General features: G+C 44.7%; 1 protein-coding gene across 1 annotated transcript in view; it reads right to left on the bottom strand.

Moving 5' to 3' along the window:
- Window positions 1-390: 390 nt before the first annotated feature.
- The window catches only part of LOC110949482 (forkhead box protein O3-like), a 29,895-nt gene continuing 7,841 nt past the window's right edge, over window positions 391-22,444 (bottom strand). Inside the window, exon 2 of the mRNA XM_022191622.2 lies at window positions 391-4,517. Within this exon, the coding sequence (XP_022047314.2) occupies window positions 2,784-4,517 (1,734 nt within the window). The 3' untranslated portion in view covers window positions 391-2,783. The remainder of the gene's footprint in view (window positions 4,518-22,444) is intronic.

The raw sequence follows: 22,444 nt of genomic DNA on the forward strand, positions 1-22,444 counted from the left end.
AAAGTAATGGCTGTTTTTGATTATTTAATTTTCAATAAATTTTTATTTATTGTTACTTTTGTGAGTTTCAAGTGATTTCAGTGAGAATTGTGGGTTTTTCCTTCTTTAACTGAGGGGTACCAACAATTTTGTCCACGTGTGTATTAAAAATGAAACAAACTACATAATGAAGAAATAAATTAACTAGCAACTTACTTTCATTCATCTTGTCAGCTATGTACACAAGCATTTGAGAGAAATAGCATCTGACAAGCATAAGTAAGCTCAGGGAAATCCCCTTCAGACTGAATCGTAAGGAAGAGGTCACTTTGTTGTGTTTTTGTAAAAAAAAAAAAAAAAAAGGGGTCATCCACGTCCGTGATCATATTCACAAATGTGACAACCAAGATATTATCTTCTTTTAATTTCATTTATTTAACAGTCACCAGATGATGAGATACATTCTCTTAAAAAAAGAAATAGACAACAAAACTGATATTCCTTTGAGATTTTAAAAACTATTATACAATATTTTTAATATATAGATTTTGTACAAAATAAAAGTCAGTAAAAGGGCAAAAGGAGAGTGATATCTTAAAAAACAGAGAAAAAAAAGAGGAAGGGACAGGAGTTGACTCAAACAACTACCACATTTAAGAGTGACAAAGACCAATCTCTTTCATAAATAAATATAGGAAAATTAGACATCATATATAGCTCTCTTTCCAACAGCAGGGCATCGCTAAACGTCTGTAGCACAGGATATAACATAACTGCTTTGTGAGGCCCAGTTGCTTATAAAACTCCACACTTTTTCCACACAGAGATGAACTAAAACCAGCGCATCTAAAAGCCCTGAAATAAAGGTATTTACCTCGATAATGGGTCTGATAGTCTGTGCCGTGCTTGACCTTTGGCTGCAACAATAACCCCCACCCCACCCTCACCCCCCAGCTTTTCTTTTGTGTGTTGTTCTTGGTACAGACCAAGTCCAGAGAGTCTCCTTGAAGGAACTAGAGAATAGGGATGTCCTCTTTTTTCTCTTTCAAGGCCAGTGAGAAACAAGCTGCAGACTCCCGCACTCACAAACACTGAAACAACTGATCAGAGAACATGTGGGAGGGGTGTACAGTATTGGAGCTTAGGAAGGTCATACTGCACTACCAACATCGTTTCACCAATGGATTTCATCCTTAAACCATAGATTTTCAGTGCTGTCCTCATTGGCCTTTAGAATTTCAACAATACAACAACAACTACAAGACAACAGAACAAACACACAAAAAGTGGATGTGGATGGCTGTGGGGCATTACAACCCTGTTTGATGTAGACTCATGCCACTCAGATTGGCTGATTGTGTCTCCCTAAATCTCTCCCTTTGCAACTATTTAAGTATTTGAAGCTCTGGGTATAAGCACTGAAAACATGGGAACACGGGAATAAAATACAGATAATGGAAATGATTTACAATATGGATACACTATCTGTTTTCAGACACACACATCCAAAGAGCATGGAAACCGAGGCTGATGATTGATCCCACTGCAACGACAGGCTTTTGTTCTATCCTTGTCTCCATCTTTTCCTTTTTTTTTACCCTCTTTGAGCAGGCAAGCGGACAGTGACATTGGCCCCTTCTCAGAGTAGCACGGCAGGCAGAATGACTTGGCGTTAATCACCATTTTGTCTCACTTTCTTGGCGCATTAAGTTGGAGAGGCAAGCGGTGGCCCGGACGGCCGGGGTGAGAGATGGGAGGACAACACGTTAGATTCTCAATAATGACACATCGCTGCCGCATCACTTTGGAGATTAAAAGCAAGATGCTGAATTTCAATCAAGCTACATTAATAGCCTGGTGTGAGGAATGGTCACTTTGTCTCCACTGGCAGGCAGAGAGAGCAAGAGAGGGAGAGAAGGAGAGAGTGAAAGAGAGAGAAGTCCAGGTAATACAAGGTGATATGACATTTTAATTCACCAAATTGCCTGCTAGCCACTAATGATAGAATTCTTTTAATGACATGGTGACAATATTCTCTAACCAATGGCAAAAGGGCATTAACAAAACATTACATCCAAGAGATAATTTAAAATACCAAGGACTAAATGCGTGAAAGTATAACAGGGCTGCTGTTGTAAGATAATTATCTGGAACTTATGAATATGTAAATATACTGTGTCAAATAAGAAACACTGTATTAATTCAGATTTTTAATTTGGTAAGACTTTGGTGAAGAACAGGCGATGTCTAAGGATCTCTGCTGAACACTCAATTTTAAAAAACAATGATCAATTAGAACTATGGATTTGTTGAACAAAAAATTGTGGAAACAAGAAAAAAAATCTAAATTTATTTCAGTGCCTAAATCTGACATTTTTATCAACAGAGTTTGTGATTTCCTCATTCGCTCCTGTCAAATGCTGCAGCCATCTTACAAAACATGCCAAGCTCTGCCTGAGCTGCTCTGTGAAGGCATTGCACCGCGAGATGTGACCCACTTGCAATAAAGTGCATTCAGAGTTCAGTTCTCATGGTAGATGAGAAGCGATGTTGGGCAAGCACAGTTGAGAGATTGTCATCACAGTATAGATGATATGAAGAAAAACTTAATGTGACATGAACTAGATCTCTCAGGGAGAGGGAGATCAAAAGAGGAGGGGTGACAGAGGAATTGTCAAGACAACAAAGAGACATGGGAGTGTTGGTCCTATAGTCTTTGTGTCAAGTCAGGAATGTCACAGTTGAGCACAGTGCTTCATGGGTAGTATAGTTCTTTCTGAGGGCAGGATGTGCTATCCTTGACCTCAGCCAGGCACCCAACTCTGGTTGCTGTGGGCTTGCTGAGGACAAGCCAGTCCGCTCATTCCCATGCCCATGCCCATGCCCATGCCCATGGTCACACCCATGCCCATTCCCATGCCAATCCCCACCCCCTGGGCTAGGGAGCAGTCAAAGTTGAAGTCCATCTCCTCTCCAGAGTCCATAATGTCATGAAGTAGGATGGACTCCACATCACAGTCCAAACTACCATGGAACATGTCAATGTCTAGGTCAGCTGGTAGTCTCTCATGAGGGTGAGGTTGGTGATAGCCATGGTAGTTGCTACCACTGCTACCATTGCCCATTCCCTGGCCATGGTGGTATGATCCATTTGTCATGCCTAGGGGTTGTGGATCTGGATAATGGTTGTGACGTGGGTGCGGAGCGGTGGCCACATGACAGGAGTCTTGTGGCATGCCAAGCATGCCTGCAGGGTTTGGGGGGAGAGTGGTAGAAGCAGGAAGGTGGGCATGTGATGGGGGACTGTACAAATAGGGAGCTTTGTGGTTGTAGGTCTGCAACTGATTGCTGCTGCCATGTGGAGTCAGGGCTGCAGCCCTGGGCGGTGTATGGTTATGGCTCTGGTTGAGGCTGTGACCATTGTGAGTGAGGCTGTGAGGTGAGTTGTGGTTGTGGTTGGTTACATTGCTGTGGTTATGACTAGAAGTATGGCTGTGAGTTCTGTTATGGCTATGAGCTGAGCTGTGACTATGAGGTCCATTGTGACTGTGGCCATTGTGGTGCCCAGGGTGGTGGCTGTGATGACTGGATGCTACACCATTAGTAGCTTGGCCCATCATAGAATGGCTTTCCCTATCCTGTCCTAGCATCATGTCCTTAGAACAGTATTGCTGCCCAGCTGGACCCCCTGTTAGAAGACTCTGCAGAGCATTGGTGCTGGAGTATGCCCGCATGGTTCCAGAGAAACTGGCTGGCTTGTTCTCCTGAATGGTCTGCATGGGTGAATGATGGCGCAGCATCCCAATGCCTGTCGTCCCATAGACGCCTGCACCGTAGGAGCTCTGTCCTTTCACTCCAGAGCTGTAGTGATAAACAGGGGTTTGGTGCTTATGTCTGCCAACAGAAGGATGCTGCTGATGTTGCTGCTGCTGTGGACGATGATGATGGTAACCATCCTCAATCATCTGCTCATCTAGACTGATGGCGCCTGTCAGGCTAGCCAGCTGAGGAAGCTGCTCAAGGGGAGGACAGTGATTCCCTGCCCCCATGGATGGAGAGCGGGCACTAGTTGGTGAGGGGTACAGGTGAGGGGAGGTGGAGCAGGACAGAACACCCTCCTCTGGTTCCTCTGGTTCTCCCTCAGCAAGGATGGGTGACAGACGCCCACTCAGGGTGGAGGCTGACGAACTAGCCCTGGAATGGAGGTCTGTCCAAGCATCAAATTCTCCATCTGTCCCAGTTGCACCTCCCGCTTGTGGGAGGCCTTTCCGAGGTGGACTGCCATGGTCTGGAGAACTCTGAAGCCCCACCACAGCAGACCCCGCTCCAATCCCAGGACGGCCAACCCTCTTGCCTCTAATACGGCCTTTGCTTTTTAGGTATTTGGTGCTGTTGTCCATAGAGACTGCTCGTCTTCGGGGGGCCTTGCCCATCTTCCCTCCATCAGGGTTCAGCATCCACCATGAACTCTTTCCAGTCCCCTCATTCTGCACCCGGATAAAGCGTGTGTGGAGGGATAAGTTGTGTCGAATAGAGTTCTGCAGAGAGACAAAAGAGATTGATGTGTGAGAGACATCAAATAGAACTATAATACAAGTCATACTTTTTATGGTTTGTATAGAAACTGCTTCCCTGAGATCAACATTTTAAATGAGGGAAATTTGGGCAAGATTTTGATTTTTAAAAAGTTCCATGGGAGAATAAGATTTTTTACATCAAATATAAACACCAATGAGCAATGAATCAGTCTATACATGCTGGGTCACAGAAAACTGTGCTAAATTATCATGTTGCTTCCATGTCCATTATTAAAAATACAAAACATGCAGAAGTAGATTCTCATTTCCATGTGCAATGAATGTTGATCAAAGTCAGAAAACTGAGAGCCCATTGAAAAGCTCAAACATGTTCACAGGACAGCTACAGCTGGCACAAAGCAAGACCCTGGCAGTTTCAGCCAACCTGAAACAACCTAAGACTCAGCCTTGATACACTTGCCTTATGTACGTCAATCCTCCCACTTTCATTTCCATCAATCCATCTGTCCTCCTCTACTTCTCCTTTTAGTTGCGCTGATGTAAGCTGCTAAGGTTGGGCGTAGTGTATGTTTGAAGTTGGTGCCAGTCTGGCTTAGTGCCAGCCCTGTCTCTTCCACTCTCATAGCTTGAATGGGGGTATGTATCGCAAGATTGAGCCGGGAGCAAGGAAGGCTAATGGATGTATCCCACCCTCTGACATCTACCTTCACTGCATATCTCCTTTCCCTCGCTTGTTCTGTCTTTATCACGATCCAGCTTTCTGTTTTGTCACTAAGTGCTACATATTTCAAATTGTCTAGATTTTCCTTTTTTCCTATTTTACACACTTCTTTGAACATAAGTCATTTTCCACTTCTGCTTTCAATCTTCATGCCTTCAATTATACAGTGTGTCACCAATTACTTTCCCATTATCCTCTACACCAGCATGTACAGTTCCTCACTCTGTAATTCACAAGATATTGTTTTTTATTATCATTTACATCTCTGCTGAAATCTGAAGGCTCATGATGTGCAACAGAGTCTGTCAGTGCAATTCTGCTCTTTGTTGTGCATCAGGCATTTTGACGCTCAAGCAGGAAAATATCAAATCAAAAGCACCTCCTGCGGTTTGGGAATATACTGGTACAATAGATTGTTTCAGATTGAAGGGTACTCACACTTCCACCATCTCCATTATGTTGCGGATTATTTGTATTCACACTGAATTGCACGGCAGGGAAACAAATAAATCAAATTGCGGCGGAGAACACATAAATGGGAGGCGAGCAGAATTCAGGTGATCTGTGAATGCCTCCTTGGGTTATCTTGCTGTGACACCTCTGGCATTGGGTAACCATGGCAACCGGGTAAACGTGCAACGATAGAACTATATCATATTGTGGTGAGAGTCAAGAGAGTCAGAGAGAGAGAAATGGAGGGAGAGTGGGGGATGGGGGAAAAGGATGCAAGAGGAGGCGGCTGTTTGATGCTGCTGCTCCAACACTAAACAGCCTTTCATCTTGGCAGTGCAGGTCCGCAGGGGATGCCCACTCCCTGCTTCTGACGGCTTCTCTACGTGCCGCGCCAACTCCCTGTCTCACCCTGGCTGGATCATCCACCTATCATACCGCTCCAAATCATCCCCCATCAAGTCCTGTGCATGCCTGAATTAAAACATATGTAAGCTTTCATGCTATTCTGCCATGGCTGGTTGTAAATGGGGCATCTTTCAGAGAGCTGAACCACTTCATGCTGCAACTCTGTGTGACCTGTCTGATTCAAATCTCGATTTATCCCCGTATGAGGGAAGAGCAGCCCCATTGAACTTGGAGGGATTTGTCATCATCCCAAACCCTCTTTATCTGATGAATCCACCTGCTACAGAGATTTGAGAGATTTCAGATGGTGGCCAGCAATGTCATCATCATCATCATCATCATCATCATCATCATCATCATCATCATCATCATCGGCTGCTGGTTTCTGACATATAGTTTCCCACCACATGCTTTTCACCGTCATTGTGTGTGTATGGATGTGTGTCTGTGCGTGTGTGTAAGTGTTTGCGTGTGTGTGTGTGTGTGTGTGTGTGTGTGTGTGTGTGTGTGTGTGTGTGTGTGTGTGTGTGTGTTTTAGAATCTAAGAATAGTTCAGGTCGCAGGTGGTTCCACTGTGGGTGTGGGTGTGGTTCTGTTCGCCTCCTGTTCTCTGAGTCAGGGGCAATTTGGCTAGCCTATGGCCCTCACGCCCCCAAAACAGGCAGTCACTGCTAATCCCCCTCCATCCCCGAGTAATCCCAGACAATCCTGGGCTAATCCCAAGTTGATTCAGGGGCACTCCCAGCTGGGTGTCTCACACAGAGCCATGCCAGGTCACCACAGACGCGGGAGGCAGCCTGGAAATGCTATGATCCTATAGTAATACACTGTGAGAGGAGTCTGTAGTATGGGAAATAAGGACACGATAAAGCCCTTATAGGATGTAATGTTAAACTACTCCTTATGTTTTTGTGTGTACTTTAGTAGAGGATTTTTGAGGCAGTGAGCTGATGTTAACTATGTTTTTGATGCCTCCATCAAATCAACTACCTTTACCCTGTGCTCTGTCCTTGAGGGGTGGCTTTGGCACATTTTTACCCCTACGGGTTGAATAGAATAAAATTGAAAACTTTATTATGTATTAAATATTCATAAAATGGAAATTTTCTTTCAGCCCGCTGGGTTGCTGAGGCAGACAGATGAAGCCCACAGAAACATACAATGACAGAGGAACACACACATCACACAGCTAGGTCCAGGAAGCTACTTCCTATTCAAATCATATCCCTTTAATACAATGGGTCTAGTGGAGAGGGTTCTAAATAATGAATGAACTAGTGGCTGAGCTTATGCAGAGAGATCCACTGCCTGGTCCCACAATAGTGGAAAGAACAGATGGAGTCATAAGTAGTGGTGTGACTTCTTTGTTTTGTTATCAGGGACATCCAGCCTCATCCATCTAAAACACAACTAAATCAGGCTGTAAGGAGTTAATTTACTCATAAAGTAAAACAGGTTAAGGAAAGCAGTTTATGGACCAATCAAAGCCAATTAAGGTGAACAGCCTTTGTTGCAAGTGCATAATCAGCCTGGGTTCAACTCTCATTAAGGCCTAAAAATCCCAATAGCTGATTTAGATATTTAGACAATAGATACAAAGCCACAGGATAGGACTCTTTGTCCTCAGATTAAAAGCTTAGGTTCTTTACAAACAAATCTGACATGTTGACACTTTTTTCCACGAGACAGGTGGAATAAGCATTCCGAGGAATTTTCATTTCCTAAAAGAAAGAATTGTGTTCAAACAAAAGAGACACAGAAATCCATGCATCTAGTGTATTAGATTACTGTTCAATGTTTGTTGAGCAGCAGAAACAGGTTCCTGATATCCATCCATAATAGCTTCTTTAAGAACCATTCATTTGGCTCTTGGAAATCTTACAATACCAATCAATTGCTCTACTGTTCTCTCTCCCTTCTTCCTCATGCAAACTCAGTTTGATTCAGGGGCTGGAGAGGCCTATTTAGTGAGGAGAATCAATGAAGTTTAATGGCTATCAGTGCAGAGGCTTACCAAACATCAAGAATTGAGTAACTACACAATCCACCTGCATTATGAGGCCAATATGGGAGCTCAATATACTACGCTCTCACTGTTCACACAACAATGTCTAACCGCCACAAGCTTGTGAGATAAGTGACTGCCCACTTGCCCAAACTGGCTTAATGCCCAACACACCACTCTGTTGCCACTCCCAAGATGTCAATCAGGCGGTAATACTGGGAAGAGATGTACTATGGGGGTAGGGACTGGATAACCTGATTGACTGGCATGGGTTCAGCTTGCTGGGGGTACAGCAGGAAGGTGGAGGGTCTTGGTCGTAAGGGGTGGGAATCTCGAGGTACCACAAGGGGCTCCTCCAAGCCAAACAAAGGGGTGCCCTCAAAATGCCCCCCACTCTCCCCATCCCCCTCCAATAGGCCCCCATCAGAATCCACTCAGGGTTTTTCCCGCTCATGCACAGAGGGGCGAGGAAACAGGTCAAACGGTTTATAGGACCCATCTTGTGGCGAATGTGCACTCATTCAAACAGAACTTAGTGAGAAACTAAGGACTGTGAATGGGGTCTGGGAACCGGCAAAAAGAAACCACTCACCCGATTCAAACAACCTCAAGGGTGAAGCAGTGTGGTGCGCTTGCCCAGCTAAGAACACAGCAGCTGTTCTTGTAGTGGCACCGGGTAAAGCCGTTTGCCACACTCGACTGGTATTACCAAACCATTTCATGCAGAATGGAGCCATTATGTATTGTCAAAGGGTATCCCTCTATGGTGCACATTCATTTGATAAGCCTAAATCAAGGGGGAGTAACAGAAGCGCTAACTGTGTTTATTGTGATGCTGTTTTTGCCTGAGCAGAAGGCAGGAGGGATCAGGGGGAGGGGAGGTTTCAACACAAGCAGTTTTGTTCAGTGCAGGAATGAGTTTTGTCAGCTAAGCCTGTCTCCAGGCTATTGGTGGAAATTAGCGCCAGCTAAATATTCGCTTTCCGTGATTGATGTCACGGCTCGCGTTGTCCCTTTGAAGGGAAATAAAGAATTTAGAGCCATGTGGATTAATAGGGACAGGGTTGGGGGAATTTTATGTGTCTGAGGGGGACTTGAAGAGCAACTGAAGGGCCTAATGGCTGCACAGATATGCCACAATGAAGCTGTGACGATATGGTGTATCAGAGAGAGAGAAAAGGCAAGTGAGACTATGACAGTGAGTACAAGAAAGAAAATTGGAAATTGTTTGTGTGTGTATGTGTGTAAGGGAGAGTGTGTGCAAGAGAGAGAGAAAGAGAGAGATGTAGCTATTTGCTTGAGAGGCCCAGAGTCAGATGATTAAAATCCCTTTAGGAGGCTTCTTTAAGAGAGACAGATGGGCAGACAGGCCTGTTTTGGAATGCAATCAAATTGAAAAGATTAAAAAGGAGTCTCTTTTATTAGGAGGTGAGAAACAGTTACTTCTCTGCCACATGCCATCATCGCCTCCACAGCAGTGGTCACGACTGCATTGGCATGCAAGGCACATTGCAGCCCTTGTTGAAGAAGAAATAAACCTGGGATTAAGAATTGCATTTATCTCAGTGTATCACCGTGGGGTCTCTGAGGATTGGCAGCAATTGTAATTTCTTGTTAAACAAATGTGCGCTACAGGAAAAAGTCAAAACTTCAAGCTGTCATTTGTTATAGGATCATTACAGAAAAGGCTAAAGGCTAACTCAAGGACTCGCCAGTAGCTGCATTTTTACAGACAGAACTTTCCCTCAATCTCAACACCAAATCTGAACAGGTACAATTCAAATGTGCATTCCCCTGCCATTGTACTTGAATAGACTGAGTTTGCACAGTAGAGTGATTCAAGCACCGAGAAAGGTGCTCTGTATCCGACCCCATTATTCCACAACACTGCAGGAGTGCCATTTATAAAAAGGCTTAAAATGGAAAGCAAGTGTGTGGTAGTGTGTCTGGTAGCCTCAGATCAGGAAGTGGCTGTGGAGAGGGGTGCAATGGAGTTGGTAGGGGATTCCTGCCTGACTGTGCAATAATTGCAGCCAATGGCTGGCGACTCATCAGCTGTGCCCACCCCAGTGCCAAGGAAAGGGTTGGCATCGGGGTGGCAGGGTGTGGGATAGAGAAGGGCTGCCACAGCTTTGGTGGGTAAAAATAGATGCTGACAGATTAGTAGAGCATCTGAGACCCGGATAGGGGATCGGAAAATCCGCTCGCCTGTTGCCAGGGACAGCTGAGTGTTTCCGGTGGGCACAAAGGGGACACAATCTGGGCATCATGTCTGATGCCCACGCAAAACGGGGGAGCCTCAGAGTGGGTGTGGGCACATGAATGACCACGTGCCATGGTATAATATGGGTGTGGTTTTTCCACTGGGACCTGCAAGGTAGGCAGAGCTCACACCCACCCACAGAGGATTCACACAACAGGTGTTTGGGCTGGGCCACCTGTGGGGCCGGCCGCCTGCTCGCACTTCACGCCTCGTCTAGGGAGCAAACTAACATTTTCCACTGGGCTTGCCATCCTTTTGTTAAAGACCAACACGTTTCTGGAGAGGCTTTTACAGCTCTTTTTACAAGATCTGCAAGATATACGTGCGTGCAAGTGTTCGCAAGTCAATTTGCATTTATTTGAGTGCCTGTGTGTCTATATTTGTGTATCAGTCCATTTAATAGCCAAAAGGCACAGTGTGGATTTGATTATATTGAAACCTCCCTCTGCTATATACAAAGAAACTGTCAGCCAACAATGGAATCAATGCAGAGCCAGGCTTTTTTCACACTCAGCCTCCACATAATCTCATTCATAACAATGAGAATCTCATTTCCGACATTCTAAAGGTCAGTGCACACCTCTGATCACACTTTAATAAAAATCATTCTCAGCGTTTAATTTAATTTCAGTAGAGCAGCAAACTCATAGGCAGCCATGCACATGGCATGCAAAATTCATCAGATCGTCCCTTTAATTGCTTCAATTTCACAGTATAGAGAAGAATGACCGCAATCACAGAGAAGAAAAAACAACAACAAAAAATGCACAAATACAGACCACAGGCATCTGCAGAAGGACCAAAGGCACACACCTAGACAGTGAACAGACAAGTAGAGTCATGTCAAGTTAGGTGCCAGGTTTGGTCACATTTTTACAAAATAGGACTCACAATTTTATTGGACCAACACCAAGAACTGCCTCCATATCTCTTTGTCATCACACATTTTAACTCTCACCTAAATTGGCAAACTGTACCCAACAGCTACACACTGATGCTCAAACACACACACACACGCACATGCACGCACACACACAGACACACCTGTGAGCAAACTCACTCACTCTCTCACACACGTACATTACACACACACATGGCAACATGACACAAAGCCTGGCACACCGGGCACACTCATTACTGCAATGCCAAGCTACCAGTTGCTAAGGAGACCTGTGGGAGGGGGAGGGTTCCTTGTTGTTGCCATAGCAGCCGGCTCAGTCCCTGCCAACTCTCTCCCTCAGGGAGAAACAAGGCAAGAGGTGGGGGGTGAAGTGGGTAGAGGTAGGGGGCAGCGGTTTAATAGGGCTATGAGGTGCAGAGGAACTTCATTAGCCATCAGTGCGCAGCACACCAACCACTGCTCCTCATGAATGCCTACTCACATGCTACACTTAGGCCTGCACATTTCCACTTATTCACGCACAGCCCATACAACCCCACTTATTCATATACCTATACGGAGAAGAAGATGGAGAATGCTTAGAATGAAAAGTGGACTTTATCTGTATGGGGGATGGGTGGAGGGGGCAGAGGTGAGCGAGGCACAAAAGACGGGTCTTGAATATGGGGCTCCGCTTGGAGAAGATGAGCGGTAGGGATCTAAATCACAGAGGCTCGGGTAGTTAAAGGCTTTGTGGATACAATTCTCTGTATAAGTCTGTCTCCTCTGAACCAACCTTGACCTTCACAGACCGCCTTTATCATTCATACAGTGTAATAGCACTGTACAGTCAAACATGTAGTATATATGTATGAATTAGACAATATAAAATACTTTCAATTCACATATATTGTCAGCACACAATGCAACTGGGCAATTATACTACAATTCCTCTGTAAAGCCTGCAAGATTATTCTACAATATAATAATTATTTTTTAGCATTTCATCATGTGTGTACATTTTTTTTACAATATGCCATGTCCATGGTTAGTCATACAAATTTGAACATGCTGTATTTTCAGATTCTTCCTTAGTTTGTCATTCACATTAAAATGCCAACCAGAGAGAGCTACTGAACACTCTGTTCAGCCACTTCTGTGATACCTTATTTTGTGTCCTATATACTATATAAAAAAGTGATTTGATCCTGAATGATGGCTGTAAATACTACCTGCAAACTAAACTGTCAAAAACGTCATGCATGAATGGCAATGATTGACAAAACATTTTCAACTTTTGCAAACATGTCCAAAGCACGCTCTCTTACCCAACAAATGTCTTTATGAAGGCATTCACTCTGTAGGTTTTATGTAATGAATATATGTGACATTTAATTGTTCAAGCATGACAGTTTTGAGACATATTTCCTTAAGAGAAAAGTTTCATTTACAGGTGATGAGAATCTCGCTTCGATACGGATGGAAAGAACGATCACAGAAAACAGATTTTTAAATTGATCCATTTTAGCAAACAGGGGCTCGGATGTGAAGGTAAACTCAAGAAAAGAAGCGTTTTCAATTAGCACAAGACCCCACGAATGTCCTCAACACTTGTGCCACAAGTTTTTATTCCCAGTGGCATTTGGAAAAAAAATTTACTTAACTGAAAAGTTACAAAAATGCATAAATACGCATAGTACGTCTTTTCAACACACCGTGTGTGGGGTGTGCGTGGGAGGTGTGTGTGTGAGGAGGTGTGTGTGTGAGGAGGGTAGGGGGGTGAGGGGTGTTGGGGGCAAGACAAGAATTACCCCCACCCCCTCTCCCCCCCCTCCCTCATCTCTCTGTTTCCTGAAACAAAAAGAGCCCAATTAAGTCAGTTTGAGTTAGGGCTTCATGTGCCCATGTGTATGTGTGTGGGGAAAAAAATGTGTATCCAAATCATGAGTGTGTATGCAATAAAGGGAAATAGGGGGGCAACGTACTGTAAGTTGCGGAGACTGAGGAGGAAGGAGGAGGGTTTGTTGGGCTTTGGGGGAGGGGGCTCTCTCTCTCTCTCTCTCTCTCTCTCTCTCTCTCTTGTTCTAGCCTAAGAGGGCCAAACTTGCTCTCAGCTCCTCGACGGGAGACGCTGAAATATTAATCGCCACGCTCCAGCCGCAGACTAGTGAACACAATCGCTTCAAACTCCCACCCTAATGAGTGTGTTCATGAATGGCTAATGTGCACAGATGGGGGGCTGATGACTGGATAGATCGCAACAGGGAGGTGAGGGAGGGAGATGAAATGGGGGGGGGGGAGTAAAGTGAAATTTCGGCGGGGCGTGGTGGTGATGGTGGTGATGATGGGGTGCAGAGGCATGCCATGACCTTTTAAGAGCCTCCTGAAAACTTAATTAAGACTAGCCCCGCACAACTCTTTCTTTTCTTTTACTCCCTCTCCCACACACATGCTCTTGCTCATGCTCGCATGCCTGCACACACACACACACACACACACAATTTTCTCAGATCACATATTCTTATTCTCTCTCCTCCAAGTACATACTGATCATTTACCCCGTTGCCCATTGCACATACATCTCATTTAGCTGATGCGCAAAAGATGTCAAGGGGTAAAATCTCCAAATGATTCACACATTTTCACACACAACGACGAACACGTCACTTTCTTGATCACGTTAACACACATATATATCCGTAAATAAACAAAAACACAAGTCGACATCAATACTGCAGAAGCAGGCATGTTCTTCTTCACCCCCTACATGGATACATCTCAGAAAGAGGATGGAACTAATCCAAAGGGCTTGGAGGAGCAAGGTGAAGAGCTCCTTCATGGCTCAGTGGGTAGAGTGGCCGTCTTGTAACCGGAAGGTTGCTGGTTCGATCCTTGGCCCGTCATGCTCATGTCGAGGTGTCCCTGAGCAAGACACCTAACCCCTAATTGCTCCTGATGGGTTGTGGTTAGCACCTTGCATGGCAGCTCCCGCCATCAGTGTGTGAATGTGTGTGTGAATGGGTAAATGTGACATATCATCATGTAAAGCGCTTTGGATAAAAGTGCTATATAAATACAACCATATACCATTCACTTCCAAAGGAAAGTTACATCTCACTTATGGGTTGAATCCTAACCAAATCATAACCTGCTTGCAACATGCAATGCATAGCCAAAGTCCCATCTCAGTTGGAGCTTGTTGCATGTTGAATGCTAATGCTTGGCATGCAACTTTTATGGCTGAATCTGGCCTTTTCCTTCTCCCTGGAGATAATTTCTACCTTGGTATCCCTCCATCTTCATCACTGACTACTCTCTTTACCATCCTTTCAAGTAGTGACATCAGAAACATCTTGATAACATGTGGAAAAATAACAGAAACGCGGGTGAGCGCGTCTTCCCAGGACACTAAATCACCATAGGGGGCACCGAGGGATTAAGAGCACACAGCATGTGGACGCATATACAGGCACACATCCATGCATTAACATGAATACACTAACAGCATCTAATTAGAGGAGTAAGATGCTGTGGCCTAATTCCAAACCTCTCCATGGCAGTCAGGATTGGATTAGGGCAGGAAAATGTAAGGTGCCTCCAACAAAGAAATATGGGAATGGAAAGGAACTCGACCGGGTGTAGAGATGGGGATGGAATTTGTGTGAAAACTTATAAATCTACATATTGACGGCATGCCAAAATCCCACAAATGCTGCCTCATGATGGGCTGATGTAGTAGTTGTTACATGATGGTCAACTGCCCTCTTGTAACTGCTATGTTATGTCATATCTTCCATGTCATACGTTTTAATTTAATGTATGATTTTGATCCAGAATAAAGTGAACATTGTGAAACTATGCAGACAAAATTTGTTCATTTGCGAAAAAAGTGTCGTGTCAGTTTTGCAGATCCATTAGAAAATTCCACTTCAGTAGAATGCCCCCATGCATTTGGGTCACACATAGAGATTCTAACTTTAAAACTAGCAGCACCACATCCATTCCATGCTTCCTGTGCTTAAAGGGGTTGAGTTCAAGTGAGATCCACAATTTCACTTTGCTGTCAACAGAATACTTCAATGCAGTTATCACTGTTTATCTAATTCTGCCATCTAAATTTGCAAGATAAAGTGGATTGCACATACAGTCTAGCAAATATTCTGTAACTCTGAAGCTGTACCTCAGAAACAAACTGAACATTCTATGCAGTCTGATCTAGCATTTCTTGGCAAATACTTCTATATCTATGGTGAGCAATTCTTCATCTCAAACCCTGTTAGCAATTATGCCTTCACAGTGTATCGTCATTTTTACTATGTTTGCTTTTACAAATGCATTTGCCATCGAGCTCACAGGCCCAAAGAAATGCCAGTAGCGTCATTAACCAGCTAGCTGTACCCTGTGATTACCTTGACAGCTCATGTCTATCCATCACATAAAAATTCCTGAAGAGAGATGCATCTGGAGGGAGGCATACTCATGATAAGTGCATGACTGTGAGCACCACTGGGGGGGGGGTTCTGCTTCTGTGCAGAGACAGCGATGGTCGCACATTCGCACACATACGCACAAATACACATCTGTCAGCAGTTTTGCACGAGCCGATACATGCATGTGAGAAAGTGCTACACCTCTATACGTTCTCTGTGTGTATATGTCACAGCACTCCTGGAACGGGGCTGGAGAGTTTCCGCCTGAGCGCGACTGTCAGTGGGCATCACTCAGCCCTGCAGTGTGGCAGGACGCGTGGATCATTAGTGGAGACGGAGGGAGCGAGAGAGGGAGCAGAATGGAGCAGAGTAAAGGGGAAAAGGGGAGAGAGGGGCAGTGACTGTGTGAGTCGGGCAGTGTGTCTTAATATCCGTCTTGAGAGCATTACGCACACGGCAGTGCACTTTCCTCTCAGTCACGCAATCATCCCACCGCAAAGACCCCAGCCCCCTCCTGTCATTTTCTCCCCGCTGTCACTCTACTTCCCCTCCACCCACCTTACCCCCCTTTTTCACCCTGCGTTTCTGATTGACCCTCTCTGTCCCTCCCCATATCTCTCAAGCCGTGCTCTCACTTAAGCATGGTGTGTTGCAGCTTTTCATTTCCCCAGCTCCAGATTTATCCATCCTACTTCCCCTCTTCGCTTACATCTTTCCATTTCAGCCCATTGCTCCCATTTTCACCCACTCTGCATCACACGGCCGATCTCCTTGCACTAACCATCATTGCTACTTGACCTACTCTTAACCGCAGCAAGGTGAAACAACTGTTCTACACATGTGAGACATAAGCTCTTTTCACTTCTTTTCTGTAGTCCCTCACTGCATTCATCCCTTCACTCCTTCAGCTCTCATCTCTTTTTTCACTTTTATATTTACCCATCAGTCCAACTATTCATCTGACACTTTGTATCAGTTTGTGTCACGTCCATGTGTACCACTTCACCATCAGCCTCTTCCTTTATCATTTCCTTTGCGCACTCTCTTTGGTTAGAACGATCCCTCTGATCTCTTTCGATCCCTCCAGGACTGTGACCTGTGCTGCAGTGCCCTATGCTGAGTACTAGAATCAACATGCCTGACATTTAAGTAAACAGAACAGCTTCTACAAAGCTAGCTGTGTTAGCACAAGCGCTAAGTCTCCCCATAGTTTGCTTCCACAGTAGGCTTCCAGGTTGTGGGATCCATCTGTTTGCTTCACTGTTGTAGCATTTATCACACACAGATTAGGCCTATTCTGCAGTACATTTGTAACAGTGAAACATTAGTGAGCTTGGTGTTGACATTGGCTGCGAATGCGTTTTAGCACTGCAGCCCTGCCGATGACAACAGTGCAACAGTATCATGAGGTTAACCAAAACAATCTGGCCCGATTCCAACTCAACCGAAAGATTGAAGGGCTTCTGGTAGCATGGCATCAGATAGGAAATTGGCATTTGAAACTGGCAGTGAGCATTTATACGACAAACATGTGACTAACCAGGTGCAACAGAGGACAGTGTGACAAACAAGGCCACTGAAGCCCCCAATTTGTTGGCATAACAAGTTGTTTTTTCTAAATGGCACAAGGGTCTAATTGGACCCTAAAATAAACCGAAAATAGAAAAGACGGCATTCTTGAACTCTTTGAAGTAGATGATGTTGCACTATTATGAAGGATAACTACTGCGGGAAATGCAGCAATATTGCCATCTTGAAGTGATTTATAGTTATTGAATCACGGGACCTTGTGATTTCAAATTATGTATATTTTGTAAAAGCTGAATAATGGTTTAATTGTATACCTTCCATATGCAAACTCTCATCTCAGCCTGAACTATAGCCATTGCTTGTTAATAGAATGAGAAATGTTGAAAATCTATGTGAAGATTTTGCACTCTTCTTCAGTTTAAGTATAACCTATATCTCCTTGAGTTTTGAATCAGAAATGAAAAAAAAACAGACAAAGTAGGAAGTTTAAAAATGATCAAGCAATAATTAAAAATGAATTAACTCGTAACTACTTATCTTCATGGAAAAACAAGATAGAAAGCCTTCCACCATCTTCATTCCTAAATGTCCATCTGTCTCACAGTATCAACTGCCTAATCATAGCCAACTACCATCTAAACTTTTGCCCTTTACCACATACCCTCTATTACTCACATGATGCTCCCACACACACAGAAACACACACATCATTTGCGTGAATTACAACCTTTTTTTTTTCTAAGCACCATTCCAGACACTCAAAGCCTTGGAGATCCACAAAGACAGCTCCACATTTGCACACACAGCGCCTTGACCTCACACTTTCCCCTCAGCTGCCCCGCTTGCACCTCCTTGCCACTTATCCAGAACTCTCCCCAGCCGGTCTTTGGACATGGATCACTTGTAAGGATTTGAGAAAAGACTTCACTAAGCTGATTGCTGAAGGGAAGGGGGCAAATTACCGTTGCACAACTGCGTAAAAACCTTCTTGGGTCATGATTTGTCTTATGTAATAGCTTGTGCGTACGTGTGTGTGTGTATGTGTATGTGTATGTGTATGTGTGTGTGCGTGCGTTCCCGCAATGCCACCCCTCCTCCCTCCTCCCCTCTTCGCCCCTACCCCATGCCATTTACCCATTTTGCACTAATTGAGGGATCTTTTTTCGGAAGCTGTTATTGCATGCATTTAATTATTTATTTTGACGGGAAGCAATCTGGTGGCTAGTGAAGAGATTGTGAATGCATGTGTGTTTGTGTGCGCGTGTGTTTGTGCACGTGTGAGTAAGAAGGCAGCAGGACAGGGAGTCGGAGCAAGACTAGGTCAGTGTAGCCATTTGGGGAAATGTGTGTGTGAGGCCAGAGCCACTGTAACTTAACTGTAATATATGTCTGCGTCTGTGGGGCTTTGCATGTATGAACCGCACATAAGAAATTTACTCTGTGTCTGTGTATGCATGCATGTGTGTTGCATCTCAGAGTGCACGGCTTTCTGAGTGCAATGGGACTGCACTAATGGACGCACACTTGAGCTGAAGTGTGCAGAGTGTAGCTGAAGTGCAGCCAAGTCTCGCTTCCAGTCCTGCTTGGAAGCCCTATAATCTACTCTCTACTGCTCTCTTTTCTCTCCCTCTCCATTTTCCTCACTTCTCTTCTCCTTTCTATCTAACCGTCTCCCTATCAATTTAATATTTTCATCCCTTCTTCATTGACTGAGCCAGCTTCCCTCATCTCTGTCTCCCCATTAAATCTCTCTATCCTGGTTCTAAAAATGAAGAGACGCAGATCAGCATCATCACTGCCTGGCTGTGGACTTTCCTTTTTCTTCTTCATTCCCCCCTCCCCACTGTGCAGTGAAGACAATGAAATAAGGGAAGACGACACATAGCCACCAGTAGTCTTGACCTTTATCAAGCTCCAGCGCCTAAGGCAGGGTGAATGAGACATTAAGAAAATGACTGAGCATTATTAACCCCTACTTACTAACACACACACACACACACACACACACACACACACACACACACACACACACACACACACACACACACACACACACACACACACACACACACACACACACACACACACACACACACACACACACACACATTTGGCACACTGTGTGGTCTAAAAATCTTTCCGATGCCATTTTTCTGATAGTTATGGATGAGCTAAAGCCAATTGATCAAACAGTGAATATCACTTACATATTATGTATCACATCACATCAGTAAGAAAAGAATGGCAAGACCAGACTGCTCTGCCAGCTCGGATTGTTTAACTGTGATTGATCCCAGCACTTCTGTGAATGCCAAGTCCTGTTGAGAATTGATGTTGCATTATAAACCAACTGCACAAGTTCTTCAAATGATGCATCAGCCTCCGAGAGAAAGCTGGACCTGTGAGGGCCAGATGCTAACCCTGACACTCGCAGTCTCAGCCAATCTGTATTTCTAATGAGAGATCATTTGCCTCCATCTCTTCTTCTTCTCTGTTTTTTGCCAGTGTGCATGTGCACACAACTGGCACATGTGCATGTGTGGCCATCCTTCTACTCCAGTCAATCAATGAGCAGAGACAATTCCCCGAGTGACATTTACGGAGAAGAAAGGGAGCCATTTATCACTTTAGTTTTGGGATAATAAAAGAATGACTGAATGAGCCAGTGTGTGTGTGTGTGTGTGTGTGTGTGTGTGTGTGTGTGTGTGTGTGTGTGTGTGTGTGTGTGTGTGTGTGTGTGTGCGAGGGAGAGAACAGACGCTAGAGAGAGAGAGAGCGCTAAAGATGAAAAGGGGATTTCAAAAGCACATGAAAGGAGCAGGAGAAATGAGCGAGGGAAGAGGGAAATGAGTGATAAAAAGGCTACTTTGTGGGGAGGACTGAGAGTGTGAAATAGAACAAGGGAGAAGAGAAGAGAAGGCCGTGAGTGACTGACAGTGAAAAAGAGAGCACGAAAAAGAAGGGTAGGGGGGAAAAAAAGCCTGGAGTACGGAAAGAAAAAAGGCAGACAGACATAGGAGAGGGGATAGAAAAAGGCTCTTGGTGCAGAGAGAAAACGGAGGAGAAAGAGGGGGAAGAGACAGAAATGAGGAAAAAAAAGGTCCAAGGGAAAGACAGAAACGTAGAGGAGACAGTCTGGAGACAGAGGGAGGCAGACGTGCTGGGTTCATTCAGGGCTTCGAGCAGACTGAGTTCAGACCTCACACGGTCAGCATACTAAACACCGGACCCAGTGTCCTGACCCAGATTCATGCCACTGACATACAAATCCAAATGGGGAGGGAAGAATTTCACCCCCCTGTCTGCCCATACCTTCCCTTAAAGCACAGAAAAACACACAGATGCCTCTCCCCCTCAATCCCAGCTGGTCTCTCAGTCACCTCATAACCCAACAACCTCACCCCAATCCTGTAACCTCCCCACACATATGTTGGCTCCCACACAAATTTGCTCACACACGAGTTGTTTTACACATACAAATGTACAGGCACACACTTCCACACATGTGAAGTGGTTTCGTTTCAAGGTTAGTTTCTGATATTCAGCTCAGGTGAGCCGAATGTTACAGCTCAGCAGGGTGCTGACCAGCAGCTACCCGAGGTGACCTCCACAGCTCCATCCATCAGCCGCAGGGCAAGGAGTTCAACCGCAGCACATCCACCAACCATTAGCATAACAAGCATCTTTCCTGAGCATAACTCTTGCTGCTCCTCCTCCCCGCTGCCCTTCTTTTTCTTCCCCATCCACCTGCTCCGATCAGTCAGCGTTAACTACATTTCCCTTTCTGAGGCGGCTCCCTCCATCACTCGTCAGGACCGCCAAGCTCAGGTAAACTGATCGACGGCCCTTGCACGCTCCACTTTCCCCTCCCACAATCCTTTGGCTCATGACAGGGGCTTGATGGACAGGCACCAAGAAGCGAGAGACCCGGCACATGGCTGCCAGGAAGGGTCCGGAGATGAAGCGCTGTGAAATACACCATTTACCTCGGCGTACATCATCTGCTCCTCAGGGACAGGCATGGCAATATGCGCGCACGTAAACGCACACATTTACACGCATGCACACACGCGTGGCCATCAATCCCTTGCATACAGGAAGAGATATCACACGAAGAGAAAAATTGAATTAGGAAATATGGGCCCCGTGATTTGTGGCAAGCCAGTTTTAAGGCTGGAAGAGAAATACAGCTCGGAGCGCACTTCATCTTACAGGGCAAGCAAAGAGGAAGAAGCATCTGTGTTGTTTATCTAAAGCCCCCATCTAGTTACAATGGCTTGATTTGAAATATTCATATACATGTATGACAAGATCAGGCCCATTATGTTGCTCTCTCTGCGGGGCTTCACTGAATGGACTGAATGGAAACCCATCAGTCAGTCTAAATTATGAAGACAAGATACATTACATAAGCCTATAGATGGGCATGAAGAGGAGTATTATTGTAGTGCGATATCAATCATGGCAACACGCGTTCTACGGTGTCATCAGTATGATAATACACTATAGGCTATTTCAAGGATAAACCCACCATTATAATATTTCACAAAGCCTATAACGAAAGGAAAACATATTAGGCTTTGTGTAATGTGCATCATAAGACATTATATTGCTCATGCTTTAGATGGATCTGTAAGCACACACATGGTACTTCAATCATAATGAGACATTAATCATCTAACCTCCAAGGGCTGCAACTACTGATTATTTTTTGCTTGACCTCGATTAAGGTTATTTTTGTGGTAAATCAATTAAATGTTTAGTCTATAAAATCTCAGAAAACTACAACTTCCTGTCCAACCAAGAATCTCGTTTTTTTTAAATATATAATGACATAATTCCGACAGAGCATCTAAATTTAACATTTGAGAAGGAGGAAACAACAACAAAGCAAAATCTATTTTTTTTCTCTCAAGTGTTATTTTTCTGTTGATGAATTCACTGATTATTTGACTCACTGTGTCAACTCCACAACCACATCATCTGTGCTGTTCGTCCGATCAGAAATAGACTCGATAAGGCACATCTTTAAGATTAAATAAAAACAGCGTGTCCGTAGTACGCTATGCTATTAAGGCGTACGCGAACATTGAGCAGGCTAGCCAAGGGCCATCTTGCTGTGATAGGGGTGAGTACTGGAGACGGAGCAGAACAGAGTGGAGCAGAGCAGGCCCTGTAGTGGTGGAGAAAAAGACAGAGAGTCAACCCAGCGTGACTACCGCCTGCCTGAGTGGAGCAGC

The sequence above is a fragment of the Acanthochromis polyacanthus genome, chromosome 12 (genome assembly GCF_021347895.1).
Source record: "Acanthochromis polyacanthus isolate Apoly-LR-REF ecotype Palm Island chromosome 12, KAUST_Apoly_ChrSc, whole genome shotgun sequence".
Taxonomy (NCBI): Eukaryota; Metazoa; Chordata; class Actinopteri; family Pomacentridae; genus Acanthochromis; species Acanthochromis polyacanthus.